Source organism: Misgurnus anguillicaudatus, chromosome 6, assembly GCF_027580225.2.
Source record: "Misgurnus anguillicaudatus chromosome 6, ASM2758022v2, whole genome shotgun sequence".
Lineage (NCBI taxonomy): Eukaryota > Metazoa > Chordata > Actinopteri > Cypriniformes > Cobitidae > Misgurnus > Misgurnus anguillicaudatus.
The window spans coordinates 7,514,751-7,531,994 of NC_073342.2; the positions used below are offsets into that span (position 1 = coordinate 7,514,751).

At 37.0% G+C, this 17,244-nt stretch overlaps 1 gene segment (V, D, J or C); it reads left to right on the top strand.

Annotated features, from left to right (window-relative positions):
- Positions 1 to 14,067: 14,067 nt before the first annotated feature.
- Positions 14,068 to 14,559, top strand: LOC129434438 (immunoglobulin kappa variable 1-27-like). The segment is given in 2 exon segments: positions 14,068 to 14,116; positions 14,240 to 14,559. Coding segments are annotated over 2 exon segments (369 nt in total).
- The last annotated feature ends 2,685 nt before the right edge of the window (positions 14,560 to 17,244 follow it).

A 17,244-nucleotide genomic window follows, 5' to 3' on the forward strand; every position in this document is an offset into this window, starting at 1 on the left:
AATAACATATAATTAGTCATTAATCAATATCACCACGTGAATATCAGGAGAATATCATTAGGTTAAACATTTCAAAAAACAAGTGTGTGCTGTGTGTCAGTCTAAAGTTATTTTACATGTACGAGAACGTATACACACAGTCGAATGCACAGCCTTGCAAAGTATAGTTTATTTGACTTGTCCATCTACACAGACGTTTGACCCATGTGCATTGTAAAAAAATGCAGTGCATCACCTGAGGTACATACTTCATTCTCCTGTAGGGACATACGCGACCTAACCAGCAGTGCGTGTACAGTAGGCTCACACTCTTCTGATGATGAAAATTCCATCACGTGCACTGTACGCATACCCTTGTGTACGTGTAAAAAGTCAACCATACTTTGGCCTTAAGGCAAGCGTAGACGGTGTGATTTTTGTTAACGTACGAGCTTGCAGAATTTTTTTTCTCTCAGGAGCAAATCATTGACATTAATGCATCAGGTAGGTGACACAAGGTGCAATCAAGTGCTTTAATTAACTTAAAGCAACACTATGTAGTTTCCATGTAAAAATGACTTACAGCTCCCCCATGTGGTTGAAAAGCGCAACAGTGCCTGGTATCAGACACTCTTCTGCAGGTAGGGGGAGGGGCGGGGCTGTGTTTCCTACCCTCCACCGCCACTTTCAGAGTGTGCTTGTAGCAGCTAGGAGGCTGCTCAGGTTGCAGCAACAGTACAATTTGTCCAATTCAAAGTTGTTCTATCACTGAAATAATTTTAGAGACATTATTTAAATCTTTCACCGCCATTGATATCTCGTCAATTAAGAGAAAACGCTTCCCCGCCAATGACGAGATTTTCCGTCTTTCCGCAATACCGCTATTATCCACCAGGTGGTGCCCTTCCGCAACTTTTTAAACCCGGAAGTATTGCCCTATGGCAAGCTGCTGCATGTCCGTGTCTGTTTTAAAGATCGTTCTGAATGGGATCTCTATGAAAAGTCCGTCACAAAAATGGAATTATCTCTGCTTTTTGCTCAAAATGTGGTGTTTTTGCAGAAACCTACCCATATTCAAAAGCTGATTACAAAAGAACCACTAAAGGTAGGATGAAACGTTTTTTTTTTTTTTTTTTTTTTGAAAGCAGAGGGTCTGTTCTTTCATTTGTTATATTGTATGTTTTAAAGAAGAACATTTTCTGGAAGGCATTAAACTTTGGTGAAAATCATGAAAAACGCTGGCGCTGGCTGGCAACTTTTTTAAAAACGCTGGCGGTGAAAGAGTTAAAGGTAAAAAAACGACATAGTGTTGCTTTAAAAAAATATTTGCCATTACTTTAGCTACAGGGCTGTTTAAAAGTGCTGTGAGCACTTTACATATGTGTGTTATTATATAGTTCTACTACTAGAGTAAGCAATACAGATACTGAAAAACAAAAAATATACAGCAAGTATATACGTATATATAGCAGGAAGTTTTTCTGTAAAGAAACACAGAATGCTTCACTTTTGATTTGTTTCATTTTATTTGCCACAACATTGTTTTTGTTTGTTTAAATCATTTTAATGTTATACAGTTAATTTTATACAGTTTTATTCAGATTCACTTGTTCAAAATGTTTGACATTTTAAAGTGTTTGTACAATGTTTTATAGTTGCTAGCAACAAAATTAAACATTGACTGTCACGGTTAAATCAGTGTCATGTTTTGTTTTTTTTCTGATCGTTGTCACCTGGACATTCATTGATTAATCACCTGATTCATTCCACCTGTTTGTCATTAGTCTGTGTATTTATACCTGTGTCTGTGCAATACTGATTGCCGGTTCATTGTCATTTCTTCCATGTCTGTTCACGTTGGATGTTCCTGTGTTCATTACCTGCCCGTTGTTTGATTCCCGTGTTTTATTTCATGTTTTATTATTACATGTCCTTATGTTTTGTGAACTCTGCACATGCGTCCTACTTCCTGTTTCCCAGTCGTGACAGAATGAACCGGCCATTCAAGGACGCAGCAAGTTCACGGAGGGCGGCTCCCCCAGGAGTTTCGTCGAGGGGGAGTAGTGACATCGGGGTTCATTCCCCATCAGCCCTGATGTCTCTTGGGGACCACCGTGAGCGATCGCTCGCTCCTGCGGGCCTGCGGGAGGAGGATCGGCCCAGGCGGTCCCCCAACGGTTGAGTCGTCGTCGACGGTCCCTCGAAGGACCACCGTCCCGCTCGTAGGGGGATCCGGAACGGACCACGCCCGATCATTTCCCCGGGGTGGCTACCGAGTGAGGGTCTCCATTTCCACGAGGGGACGGGAGATGATTTCCGGGGGGCACCTCATCGTCGACGATTCCCAGAAGGGGGGTAATTCGTCTGCCTCGGTTCTCGGAGCGATCGCTCCGGTTCTCCTGGCGCTGTCCGGCCCACCGTCCTGTTGGTTTCGTCCCAGCGGCTGCCGGCTTCGCCAGGGTCCCCAAGCCCTCCACCCCTCTCTTGGACTCTCGCTACCAGACTTTGTTTGTTTTTATGTGAGTGTCTGGTAGCCACTCATAGAGGGAGGGGTTATGTCACGGTTAAATCCGTGTCATGTTTTGTTTCTGTTCTGATCGTTGTCACCTGGACATTCATTGATTAATCACCTGATTCATTCCACCTGTTTGTCATTAGTGTATTTATACTTGTGTTTGTGCAATACTGATTGCCGGTTCATTGTCATTTCTTCCATGTCTGTTCACGTTGGATGTTCCTGTGTTCATTACCTGCCCGTTGTTTGATTCCCGTGTTTTATTTCATGTTTTATTATTACATGTCCTTATGTTTTGTGAACTCTGCACTTGTGTCCTTACTTCTGTTCCCCGTCGTGACATTAACAGTGAAGTGTTTTCAGTTTCTCCATTACACATACTGATCTTGCCATGGTACACACTGTTGAGTGAAATTAAAAAGTCCTACCTTTTGATATATGAATTATGGTATTTTACTTTATGACCCATACAAACTATGGAAGTAGATTTGTGTCAAATAAAACTAACAAGACGCACTTCATTTGTGTTCTGAATATTAACAACTAATTGGTTTTGAGCAACATACGGATGACAGCCATAATATGCTCAACAAGAACATTGACAATTACTGCGTCAAATCATGTTGATATCCTAGGAATATGAAAAAATTGTCTACAGGAGTTAATAAACCTTATTAATATGTCTCCAAGTTTGAAAGAATCTTCAGGAAATCAGTTGAGGGTCTCTGAAATTGAAACCATCAGCTGTTGGTCATTAAATCCTCTTGTTCTTGTAGGTATAATGCAGAGGTGGGTCACATGACTTAACATGACTTAACTCGAGTCTGACTCTAGTCAAAATTTTCAGGACTTGCGACTTGCTTGATTAAAGTATGAAAATGCCTTGACTTTACTTTGACTTGAGAACAAGTTACTTGAGACTTGACTTGACTTGAAGGGGAAGACTCGACAATGACTTGAACTTATAAATAATAAACAAACAGCAATAAAATTCATTAAAATCAAAAATATTATTGTGACACCAGCACCACTAATCAACGTCTGTGCCTTTAACGCTGCACAATTCAAACCGCGCCAAATATGGCAGACAGTAACGTTAGGGGCTGTCCACACGGAGACGCGTATCACTGTATACGCATAAATTTGTTATCGTATTGGCGTTTCATCCACACGGATCCGGCGTTTTGGGAGGCTGAATCCGCTATTTTTTGAAACCGGGTCCTAAAGTGGATAAATCTGAAACCGACACCCTTGCGGTTTCGTCTGTACAGCCAATCCGTATATTTTGTGAAGCGAAAACGTCATCACATCACGTGTCGGAAGCGTCACACGTAACAGCAACAACAATAACGGCGGACTACGTGATTGTGTTCGTGCTACAGAAGCTACTAAAGCCTACTAGCTTTATTACAGCAAAATCTATTCGTTCTATGCAATTGTGGTGACCAACAAGCGATAATGGACAACACCATACGTTGGTTATGCGCATGCTCAAAGTCTTCTTCTCCGTGTATAGTGTATATCTGTGGCAGAAGTACAGCGCCCCATACTGGTCCGGCATATATACTACACCGCTTTCAGTCGGTTTCAGTGGTTTCGTGTTTACGGATTATTTTTTTAGAGCAAGGAAAAAAAATGATCGGATAGGGAATGCACCGGCTTCGTGTGGACATAGCCTTAGTCGAGCTCCACAAATAGTCTCGTTTGGCTATAAAGACTGAACTGGACTGTGCCAATAAAAAAAAATTTGCCAGATGCAAAATATGCTACGCAAGAATATCCTATAGGACAACCACAACGTCAAGAACCATAAGGTAAGAAAGTCATCTCTTTATAGTCAGTTTTACTCTATAACGATTATGCATTAAATTAACGTTAATCTTTCCTGTTTGTCATAATTTGGCCTTGGTTGCATATTATGCTTTAAATGTGACCATTATCATTACTGACACGTAAATATGTATTGGGGAACATTTTCAAGTGTTTGTGTGGACTGTGGAAAATGCGCTTGTAGTTGATCTGTGGTCACGAGTCACGACCCACGGTTCGGCTCACATGTATTTGATTCGCGGATTGATACGCAAATTTAAACAGGAAAAGTTGATCATTTGCACGTGTTTTAAGGGCTTGCAAATGTTAACATTCAAGTGATTTTAACCACAAAAAGGCGCTAAAGTGAGTAGCTTTCTGTAACTAAGCGCAGAAGCATGTGCGGTTGAATGTGTCTGGTCCAGCTCGTGATCATCCCTACAGATGTGGCCTTTAAAAATGCGCGTTTTCTCCCGCGGCATTCGCCAAATCGTCTCGCGGAGTCTCGCAGAATTCTGCAAGTGTTTTCGGGGGGGGGCTACTTTGCCTTTTCCCTTAATGTTTTTCGCTTCACAGAAAATCCACCAGGTGGCGCATAAAAAACTTGTCATTGCGGTTGTTTCCAGAAGTTAATAAGGGCATTGCCGTATATTTAACATTGCTATTAAAACAGCAAAGTGACGTCAACCCCTTCTTGCCAGCATAACAGCGCATACAACGATGACTGTATCGTACAATGCATTTATACTAAGTGCAACGGAGAATTTAGTGTGAGCCTAATACACGTAACTCTATTTACAATGAATATCTTAATTATTTGTGTTGTCGAATTTTGACACCGTTTCATTTTTTGTTCATAATATTTATAATTATTATGTCAATTTTTCTAAAAGTATCAATATTTTAAAGAGATTAATTAGGTATAAAAAATACATTTTTTACAGTTAAAAGTGTTGTAAAAATATATTAGTATTCTTATATATTAAGAACAATAATATGACACATGTATATTGCGCTAAAATGCTTTACATATGGAAAGAGGAATTCTTCTCAGCCACCACCAATAAAGTTTAAAAATGATTCTTTAGAAAAACAGTGTTTAAACCCACGCAGAGCGAACAAGAAAACATAGGCCTATGCTTACATACTGTACAGTTGGCATATGATATCTTTATTTAGTTTTACATATTTATATTTATACCTTTAATAATACCTTTTTTGCGCATATAGGCAGTGTTGTGATTTTTTTAAATCCTTTCAGCCGTAATTCATATCTGTAAAAATATCCAGCTTTGTAAATATCATTAAAATAATGGATTAAAATAACTTTATAAAATCTCTTAATGTCACATTTTTATTTCAAATTGACTTTATATGTAGGATACTGCATCTGATAAATTAGCGAACAGAGAAACTGCGCCTTTTACATACAAAAAACACCCCCGGAGTGTTGAGTTTATGAATATTTACACTTACAACATGTACTTTGTGAAATGTGTGTGTAAAATAATCAATTTAATAACATGTGGCTTTATAAACAAACACGCCGCGTCTCCTTCCAGATATCTTAAAACCATCTTTTTTAAACAATTTTCGCTTGGGTTTAGGGTTAGATTTCACATTTGTTTAAGCAGGTTATTTAACATACAGGTTTCTCTATGTTTTTATCTATATTTAAGCCATGGTCGCTTGGAGTTGGGGTTAGAGTTGGGGTTTGGGTTAGGATGTCATTTTTATATAATAAAAAGATGTTCTAACCCTAAACCCAAGCGAAAATGGTAAAAAAAAAACAGAAAACAAATGAGAAAACAATAAATAAAACGTCACGAAACGATTCGCCATATAAGTGAATGGGAAGGACTGGCGTATCATATGCACGCAAAATCGGAATTTGGCGTATCTATTGCAGGATAATCACACTGCGTGTCATTTGTACGCTTTTTGGTGAGAACTATTCAACACTTTTCAAAACTTATTTATATAAAAAGTGTATTAATTAACTTAATAAAATCTAATGTCACTTATGTATTTTTTATTTGGTCAAACCAAAATAAATTATTAGAAATAGAACAGACATTTTAATTTAAAATGTATATTATATTATAAGCGTATGCTACATCTAATAAAATAGCGAACAGAGAAACTGCGCCTTTTACGGACGGAAAACACCTCCGAAGTGTTGAGTTTATGAATATTTACACCTACAATTTGTACTTTGTGAAATGTGTGAGTAAAATAATACATTTAATAACATGTGGCTATATAGACAAACACGCCGCGTCTCCTTCCAGATATCTTATCTCAGACATTCGCATTCAACAGTTTTCAAAACTTATTTATATATAATCTAATTTATAAATTAAAAAAACAAAGTTTTAAGTTAAGACAATAATAAATATGTTTATCTTTTTTGAAAGAAAAACGTAGAAAATGTTATTATGGGTATAGTTGATGCAAATAAAGTGTGCAGTATACAAAAAAATGCAAACAAATTATTTCTAAAAGTAGCAATTTTTTAAAGAGATAAAGGTGGTATAAAGAAAGACATGAGAAAAGTAGAGGTATGCAAAAGAGCACAGTTCAGATATTGTTAATTCAAGCGGTTTTATACACCTTTCAGCTTTGTTTGAATTGACAAGCATTTTATTTGGCACTGTCAAAACATTTTGTGATTGATTTACTGATTTATTACAGAAACTTGTTGTCAGAAGCAAAGCTATTGTACTAAGCATCTTTATATGTATGTTTTAAAGTTAAACGTGTTGTAAAAATATATGAGTATTCTCTTATATAAAGAATAACAATATGATACATTTATATTGCGCTAAAATGCTTTATAAATTATTCTGCAATATAAATTATTCTCAACCACCACCAATAAAGTTTTAACATTATTCTTTAGAAAAAAACGGCGTTTAAACCCGTGGAGCGAACAAGAAAACATATGTTTACTGTATATGCTCATTCGGCATATCATATGATATTTTTTATTTAGTTTTACAGTTTTAAAAGTGGCAAAAAAAAGTTCTTAAAATCTAATGAATACTGGTCTCTGTAAATATAACTGCAGATGACAGCAGATTAGATTCAGTTCACCTACTAAGAAATAGGAGAAGCGATGATTTGTGATTGATTGGGGCTAATAGAATGACTGCCACACTCAAAATACACCAAACCAAATGAGCACTTTATATTAAACTAAAGCAACACACAATGTGCAAGTCATGACCATGGCCGGGTTTCCCAAAAGCATCGTAAGGCTTAGTAGATAGTAAAAACGATCGTACGAATCATCTTAGAATTACGAGCTGTTTCCCAAAAGCTTCGTAACTTAAGTTGCACTTGAAAATCATCGTAGATCTACGAGTGCTCTGGAGTAATCGTTCATTCATAAGTGCTTTTGGGAAACCGGGACCAGGCCTTGAAGCTTTGTGTATTCGACTTTAAATGGTGCGGCGCTGACTGGTCGGCGTTTGACATCCGAGTACCGCGAGAGCAAAGGTAAAGTCGGACCATTTGTAACATTTCGACTTGCTCTCGCGGTACTTTGATGTCTTCGGTGCCGAACTGTCTGCGCAGCCCCACATAGAAACGCCTGTTAACTCTTTACAGCAGAGTACCAGCAACATGAGAAGTGGTGGCACGCAAAAGAAAGTGAAGGAACCCAGTACGCTAAAATATAAAGTGTCTGTACTGCGAACACTGGTTTAGTTATTTACATCGTGTGTTGCTCTTTCACCATAGTTTGTAGCTCGCGCTCCGGCTTCTGTAAACAATGGCCGTTTCTCAATACCAAGTAGGGGAGAGTGGGGCAAAATAAGCCAGTGGGTAAGTTGACCCACCCCCTTTATCTAGGCAACCATACAGATTTGTAGCCGTGTGACCAATACAGGTATAAGCAACCATAATTTCTATTTGGCTATGTTAAAGAGAAGGACAAATTAAAGAGTTATGATTAAAGTATTTTTTTTTACAAAAAAACAAAAAAAAATAGTTTTTATCCCATCAAAGTAAAATTTATACATACCAGGTATAATGGTTGTTATGTCAAAGTAGATTTATCCATGTCTAAATATTTATACCATAAATATTGGTGATAGGCTAATGTATAAAACCATGTGAATGATTTAGCTAAAGATTAGCCTTAATTATTAAGCTAGGCAGTTTTCCCAAAATGGTGGCTGTGGGGCAAAGTGAACCAGATGGGGCAAACTGGACCAGCGGTTCAACCCCACCATGAGGCACTGAAACCACTGAATATGTTTCATTAAAAAATATATTTCTGTGTAGTTTCGCACAACTGATTTGTTTATTTTTAAACATTTTTGAAAACATATCATGCCAAGACATTACAGTATTACTAAATTTTTATTTTATGCATTTGGCGTTTTGGTCCATACTGAAAAAACAAACTTACCATTAAGAAACGTCCATTCTCCAAACAATAAGTTGTTCCTCAAAATCTGTATTTCCATCTGATACAGACTCAAACATGAGTGGATGACATCAGAGTACCGCGAGAGCGATTGAAACCAACCTCATCCGCCTTATTTCTCGCGGTACTCTGATGTTATCTGCTTGTCGGCTGCGTAAAGTTGACCACACCTAAAAACCGTACTGCTAAACTCGACAGAAATGCTCTGTGTATACCAGCACCTCCTTTATTAATTGTATAGCAGGAAAAGTTCTATTTTACTTCTCAGCGTGAAAAAATAGCTTACACGGTTTGGCGTGTGACCGTGAACTCACAGAAATGCGCGTGTCTCATGATGGCGAATGCGTGGGACTTGAGAGCCCAGGTTATATCAACATATGTCAAATTATGTTACCCGATATCCACTTAATTTTAAAAGTTATAAACATTCATTTAAAATAACTTACAGGGTATGTAGTAGGCCTAGATTTGCATTTAAACAAAGGAACTGCAAGGGTGGGAATTGAAACGCCACACGCTGGTGAAAACTTGAAAAACCGGTTCCCTGAGAGGTGATCGATTAGCATTGGGGGTTGTCAAAGAATTGGCAGACCTGGGGGTGGGTGGTTTTTAATTTCTTGACTCTAGTCTGTGTCACTGGTAGCTGCTAAAACTAGCAGCTAAACAATGTGCAATTAATTACATTTTGGAATTAACTTCCTTCATGTCATTTTATTTATACACTGTAAAACATATTTTCTGAATTTGTAAGTAAAGTTAGCATTAAATATGTTTTACAATTTTAAATGCATTTTTGCTTTTATTATAATTATAACTTAAATAACTGTAAATATTTATTAAAAATAATACACATTTTTTTTTATCAAAAAGACAAATAACTTGATTCTCATTAATAATAGGCATGGAAAACAAACTTCTCATTTTCAAAGCCTAGTACAGCTTGTGCCTATGTGCGTTGAACTTGAGAGTGCTTTAAGCGTTTATTGTGTCTTTCACATATGTGTGTTACATACGTATGTTACCCATTCTGTCTAAATGATGTTTTCAAATACTCTATTAATTAAACATCTAATACGTTTTCTGAGAGTGAAATGATTAATACTAAGATGCGTGTCATGTCTGACATCTTGGTTTCGGTTTAAAAACATGCAGGAATTTGAAAATAAAATGCAGGACTTGCTTGATGTTTAAATAGTTATTAAGAGAGATCATGTTCGGGACTGATTTATGTTAAAAAGTTATTAAGATCAACAAGATTCGCGCTGACTGACAGATCCGAAACGCAACGCACAGACACGCAAGTACCTGACTGACAGAATAGTTAAAAAACATCTGTTTTGGCAAGAATTTACGAAAGCCTATTAAGCATTACAAAAAACTTGCTAAGCTCATTATTAAATATGTCCATAGCCTACAGCGTTTGCGCGAACAGAACGAATTGTTTAAAAAAACTCTCTCATTAATCTTTATCTAAATAAAGAAATAATCAGATATTCGTTTAATATTTTAAATAACAGTATGCTCTATTATTTAAAAGTCAGATTTGACTTGGTTCAAAACAAGCAAAATGATTTTAAACAATAAGGTAATTATAAAGATGTAATTCAAATGTTTCAGTTGTTATTTACTAACTTTATTTTTATGTTAATTGCAAGTCATGTCATAATAATCTTCTGTATAAATTTTGCTTTTAAAATGTTACATTTTCATATTTTTATCTATTTACTTGTTTATTTTATATTCACCTAGATTGACAATGAAGCTGGCTTTAACTTGAACTAGTTAAAAGATCATCTGTGACCGAAGTCACGGAGACACGGAGTTATTAACGAATATTTTATTATCAGAGTGCAGCATTTTATCAAGGTTTTCTGGTCTTGTGTAATTAAATAAAATATGAAAAACTAAAAGGGTAATTTTTTACAGTTCGATTAAAAGAAGTTTGATATTAGCAGCGTTTTAAAACTAATTCCAAAACATCTCGCGTTTCCAAATAAGGGACGCGCAGAAAATGTCATTCATGTAATTTTATAGATTACACTCATTCACTTCACACACATATTATATGTGCTTTAAGGGCTTTATAATTTAGCTGTTCCAGTAAACACGTGATTATGTCTGGCCTAATATTTTTTCTGTTATTCGGATTAATTCGTTATTCGTTTTAAAGCCATTATCCGTGCCCTATATATATATATTTGACGAATGCTTATCAGTACATTACTTTTTTGTTTCTTCAACTTTAAAGATGAATATTCTTTTTTAGAGTTGGGCAATTTTTTTGCAATAGCACATTATATTCAAAATTTTGAGCTCATAAAAAAGATTTTTCGCTTATTTAAATTACTTGTTTATGTTTTTGTGCACGTTTAGTTTTGGTGCAATTTCCCAAAAGCTTATAATTAATACACACAACGTGCTTAACTTATATTTTCTTATATTTCTACTTATATTCCTACTGTTCAGTAATGCAGAAAAGCGCAACACAAAGCTATTAAAACGTTCAGATGCAAAAAATGAACTAAATGTAAAATTAGATAGTTAATGATATTGCGTAAATGCGCTCGGTCTCTTCAAAGGTCTTCGCCAGTTATTTTGTTATAAGACTCAGTTATCATACATCACGTCTCTTCTACTTTAAGTACACGGAAAATAATAAGACAAATGATGCGCGTTTGAGTCGGATGAAGAGTATGTGACTGTTTATGTAACTGGCAAAAGAAAACTTCGCCAACGAAATGTTTGCCAAAAAAGGGTGCATTTGTATGACATCAAAGTCTATTGCCTAAACACAGAAAATCCGTGTCATGTTACTTCAATATCATACAGTATACACTCAGCATGAAGTCAAGCACACAAATTGTCGTCAGTATGGCCTACATGAAACACGACTGCCATCTACAGGTTTTTGTATTTCCTGCATCCCCCACCGAACCCCCCTTCTGCGGGATCTCGCAGAATTTCGGAAGTGCTCGCGGCATTCTGCTCTCAGAAACGCGCATTTTTAAAGGCCACATCTGTAGATCAGAACTCTTGATGTGTAGACTATAGAGAGAGTTGCGCTACTGTGTCTCACACTGTAGTCCATTAAAATACATTTGGCAAGTTTTTACGCAGAGCGACTGTTATGCTGCGCCGTTTGCAATTCGACCTCTGTTTGTGAGAGTGCGCATGTTTAAGTGCCCTCAATAGTGCAAACACAAGAGAGACGCGTTTCAAAAACAAGCTAACATAAAATCTTTCTGTTCTTGACAGGGCACATACAAATAAAATGATCTCCACACAGTATTCTTTTTCTAATAAAAACATTTCTTTATTTCTTAAATGTATGTATTGATTAGAGGCAGAAACCAGTCTGTTTAAAAAAGACAGAAACCTCAATTAACCTACTTAAGTCTGTGTCATTAAAGGAATAGTTCACCCAAACTCTGTCATCATTTACTCACCCTCATGTTATTACAAACCTGTAAAAATTTAATTGTTGTGAGGAACACAAAGGAAGATATATTGAGAAAATGTTTGTGGACCCCATTCACTTCCATTGTAGGAAAAAATAATACTTTGGAAGTAAACGGGGTCCACGAATGGTTTGGTTACAAACATTTCTCAAAATATCTTCCTTTGTGTTCATCAGAACAATGAAATTTATGAGGGTTTCTAACAACATAAGGGTGAGTAAATGATGACAGAACTATCATTTTTGGGTGAACTATGTTAATCAAACAAAATCAATTTTGTAGCTCTATAAAAATAATAAAGAAATAAATAAAGATAATAAATAAAGACTTTTAAAGAAAGTTATTATTCATTTGATTTGATTTATTTACCTAATGCTAATTTTAGACCTATCGAAAAAATTTACCCCTATTTATTTTAGTACTGTGACTTGACTTAACTTGAAACTTATCAGGACTTGACTTGCTTAGGGTGAACCCTTGACTTGACTTGCTTGTTTTATCTGAACTGTGACTTGAGACTTGACTCGGACTTGATGGTTTAAGACTTGAGACTTGCTTGGACTTGACCATGTGTGACTTGTCCCCACCTCTGGTATAATGCATAGTTAGCTAACATTAATTCAATGCTAAACTTGTTACATTTAAATCTAATAAAAACACCAACAAAAAAAGACAAACGCCCCTTTAAATTAGTATTTAATACACAGAGAACAACATGAACTGTTTCAGTGCCTACCTGGAGAAATGACACTATTTGGTCCTGATAAGTAATATAAAAAGAAAAGTGGAGTTAGACGAAAATCTTACATTTGTTTTTGTATGGACAATTATAAATATAGAATTGTTTTCTTAACCACAATTAAAGAAAGATTATTGTTGCGTTTTACGTATCCATTGTAAGCATAAAATATATGCCGAAGTAGACTATTGAACATGATCTCTAACATAATGATTGTTGCTCTGCTTTTGAGAAAAGCAATACATTCATATACAGTTCAACACAACTGTTGCAATCTGCACATGAATAAAACTTACATTGCAATTTTACTATTTATTTTGTTAGTTATTACAAACTTACCTCATTCTGCCTCGATTGTCCAGCCGAGGAGGATGGTGTTGACACTCCATGAGCCTCAAACAAAGAATGCAGTATATTTGAAGATGATGTTATTATTATTATTATTATTATTTTGCTAGTTAGTTGATGTTTTTATATTCAGAGTGTTTTTCTCACTTATCAATATATATTTTTGTTCGTTTTTGCAAAATTGTTGTTTTCGTTTATTTGGCACAAATCTAATTCCATACAATTTTGTATTTCCGTATTTCAATTATGAACAACAAAAAGAAAGGAACATTTGACTTGACAGGTGGATATTTCAAGAGATAAAGGAAGATTTCTCTATGAAGTCGGTGGAAGTCTGGTATATTCGGCCGTGGCTAAAGAGTTCATCATTAATTGTCTCTATGAACAAGTGTAGTTATAAATACACATAACAAGTCTACCAGCTTAGGATGGATAATAATTATAATAATTTGTTACATTTATATAGCGCTTTTCTGCAGCACTGAAAGCGCTTTACATATGAAAGAGGAAAAAAGTTTTGCTCCAGATCTGACATTCACCCTAAATAGATTTGATACCCCTGCTATAGTGCATCCTGCTGCCATCTGTTTAATGAGTTTTTACTTGGTTTAATACAATATGTTTATAATTGGCACAAGTTTCTTGAAATCCTGCCCACTTCTTTGCATTGTGTTGTCATGCTTCAGTGATGTGTGAGTGTTTATAGTGCTGTGAGTTTAACACTTCATGACTGAGATCAGAACAGAACAGAATCTTCATCATCACACAAACCAAAAGAACAACAATGACTTTCATCATCATCTTCATCTGGACACTCACAGTTTTTATTCTGGGTGAGAAATGAAAGAATGAACAGAGTTGTTATTATTTCTGGTGTAGTTGTTTTTATGTTCATTTTTAGTACTATGTGATAGTAATGTTTTATAAACTAATTGCTTGTATTTTGTCTTTTATAGAATCAAGAGGAGTAACTCTGACTCAACCTAAAGAAAAAAGTGTTCAACAAGGACAAACAGCTACAATAGAGTGTCATATAGATGTAGGAATATATAGCAACTACTTACACTGGTACTTACAGAGACCTGGAGAAACTCCTAAACTCCTCATATATCTCATAAATAACCGTCAGTCAGGAACTCCATCAAGATTCAGTGGCAGTGGAACAGCAAACACTGGAAAAGATTTCACTTTGACCATCAGTGGAGTTCAGACTGAAGATTCAGGAGATTATTACTGTCAGAGTTATCACAGTAGTGGTGATGTGTTGACACAGTGATAAAGAGTGATACAAAAACCTCTCAGTCATACACCTGACAGATACTGCAGATGATTATGCTGATAGTTTATTTAACTTACAGCTCATTTATTTCCTACTATAGTTTATTTAAATGACAACTTTATAGATAATGATACATTTAATTAATTAATTAATTATTTATTTTATTCTTTGATAGTTGTAAATCGTATCATTAATTTATTGTCTATCTTTAATTTCTGCTGTGTTATAACAACCTCAACATTGATGATTATGTTGGCTTGAGAAAGCCAACATACTGTTGTTGCACTTAAACTTATTATTATTATTATTATTATTCTTTTTCTTCTGAGACCAAAATTTCTAACTCTAACTCCTCCTAGAGCTTTTAAGCTACAGCCACCAAACTTTGCACAGACCTTCAGTCTGATCTGAGGAGGTGTGCTATATCTTTTCTAAGGGATCGGACTTACGGTTCTCCTAAACCGTCCGATCAAACATCCCAAAAAAGTCCCATAGACTTACATTCATAGAATGTTTAGGCTGAGTGTTTATTTTCAAATTCTAACTGTCAACTCTCACTCATACAAATACATTACATCATCTCTCAACCTCTCTGAGTCTATCTCTGTCTCACAAAACTCACTCAATAGCACAGACAAACAAAACTACACACACACACACACAACCACACAGACACACAATCACACACAACTACACACAGACACACAACTACACACAGACACACAATTACACACACAAACACAAAATTATATATATAACATACTGTCACAAAAACAGACATGCACACATACATACACACACACACACAATCACACACAGACACACAACCACACACAGACACACAACTACACACAGACACACAATTACACACACAAACACAAAATTATATATAACATACTGTCACAAAAACACAGACATGCACACACACACACACACACACACACACACACAATCACACACAGACACAAAACCACACACAAATACACACAGACACACAATTACACACACAAACACAAAATTATATATAACATACGTCCACAAAAACACAGACTCACACACGCACGCACGCACGCACTCACGCACACACACACACACACACACAACCACACACAGACACACAACTACAAACAACCACACACACACACAGACACACAACCACAAAATTACACACACAAACACAATATTACACACCCAATCATACTCACACAAACACACACATAAATGTCCCAACTGCCCTAAATGCCCCATCTGCCCCATTCTGCCCCAAATGCCTCAAATAACCTAACCGCCCCATTTTGCCCCATTTGCCCCAACTGGCCAATTCTGCTCCAAATGCCTCATCTGCCCTAAATGCCCCATCTGCCCCAAATGCCCCGTCTGCCCCAACTACCCAATTCTGCCCCAAATGCCCCAACTACCCTAAATGCCCCATCTGCCCCAAACACCCAATTATGCCCCAACTGCCCTAAATGCCCCATCTGCCCCAAATGCCCCGTCTGCCCCAACTACCCAATTCTGCCCAACTGCCCCATTCTGCCCCAACTGCCCTAAATGCCCCATCTGCCCTAAATGCCCCATCTGCCCCATTCTGCCCTAAATGCCCCAACTGCCCTAAATGCCCCAACTGCCCTAAATGCCCCAACTGCCTCATCTGCCCCATTCTGCCCCAAATGCCCCAACTGCCCTAAATGCCCCAACTGCCCTAAATGCCCCATCTGCCCTAAATGCCCCATCTGCCCTATTCTGCCCAAACTGCCCTAAATGCCTCAAATGCCCCAACTGCCTCATCTGCCCCATTCTGCCATAAATGCCCCATCTGCCCTAAATGCCCCATTCTGCCCAAATTGCCCTAAATGCCTCAACTGCCTCATCTGCCTCAACTGCCTCATCTGCCCCATTCTGCCCCAACTGCTCTAAATGCCCCAACTGCTCTAAATGCCCCATCTGCCCCAAGTGCCCCGTCTGCCCCAATTATCCAATTCTACCCCAAATGCCCCAACTACCCTAAATCCCCCATCTGCCACAAATGCCCCATTCTGCCCCAACTGCCCAATTCTGCCCCAACTAACCCATCTGCCCTAACTAACTTAACTGCCCCAACTGCAGCTCCAGCTATTACTCTCAGACTAGGCTTTCTCAAGCCAACATAAAGTTTGTTCACAAACTTTAACCTCATCTAGTTATGTTGGCTTGAGAAAGCCAACATACTGTTGTTGCACTTAAACTTATTATGTTGGCTTGAGAAAGCCAACATACTGTTGTTGCACTTAAACTTATTATTATTATTCTTTTTCTTCTGACCTAAAAATTTCTAACTCTAACTCCTCCTAGAGCTTTCAAGCTACAGCCACCAAACTTTGCACAGACCTTCAGTCTGATCTGAGGAGGTGTGCTATATCTTTTCTAAGGGATCGGACTTACGGTTCTCCTAAACCGTCCGATCAAACATCCCAAAAAAGTCCCATAGACTTACATTCATAGAATGTTTAGGCTGAGTGTTTATTTTCAAATTCTAACTGTCAACTCTCATTCATACAAATACATTACATCATCTCTCAACCTCTCTCAGTCTATCTCTGTCTCACAAAACTCACTCAATAGGACAGACAAACACAACTACACACACACACACACACACACACACACACACACAGACACAGACACACACAGACACACACACAC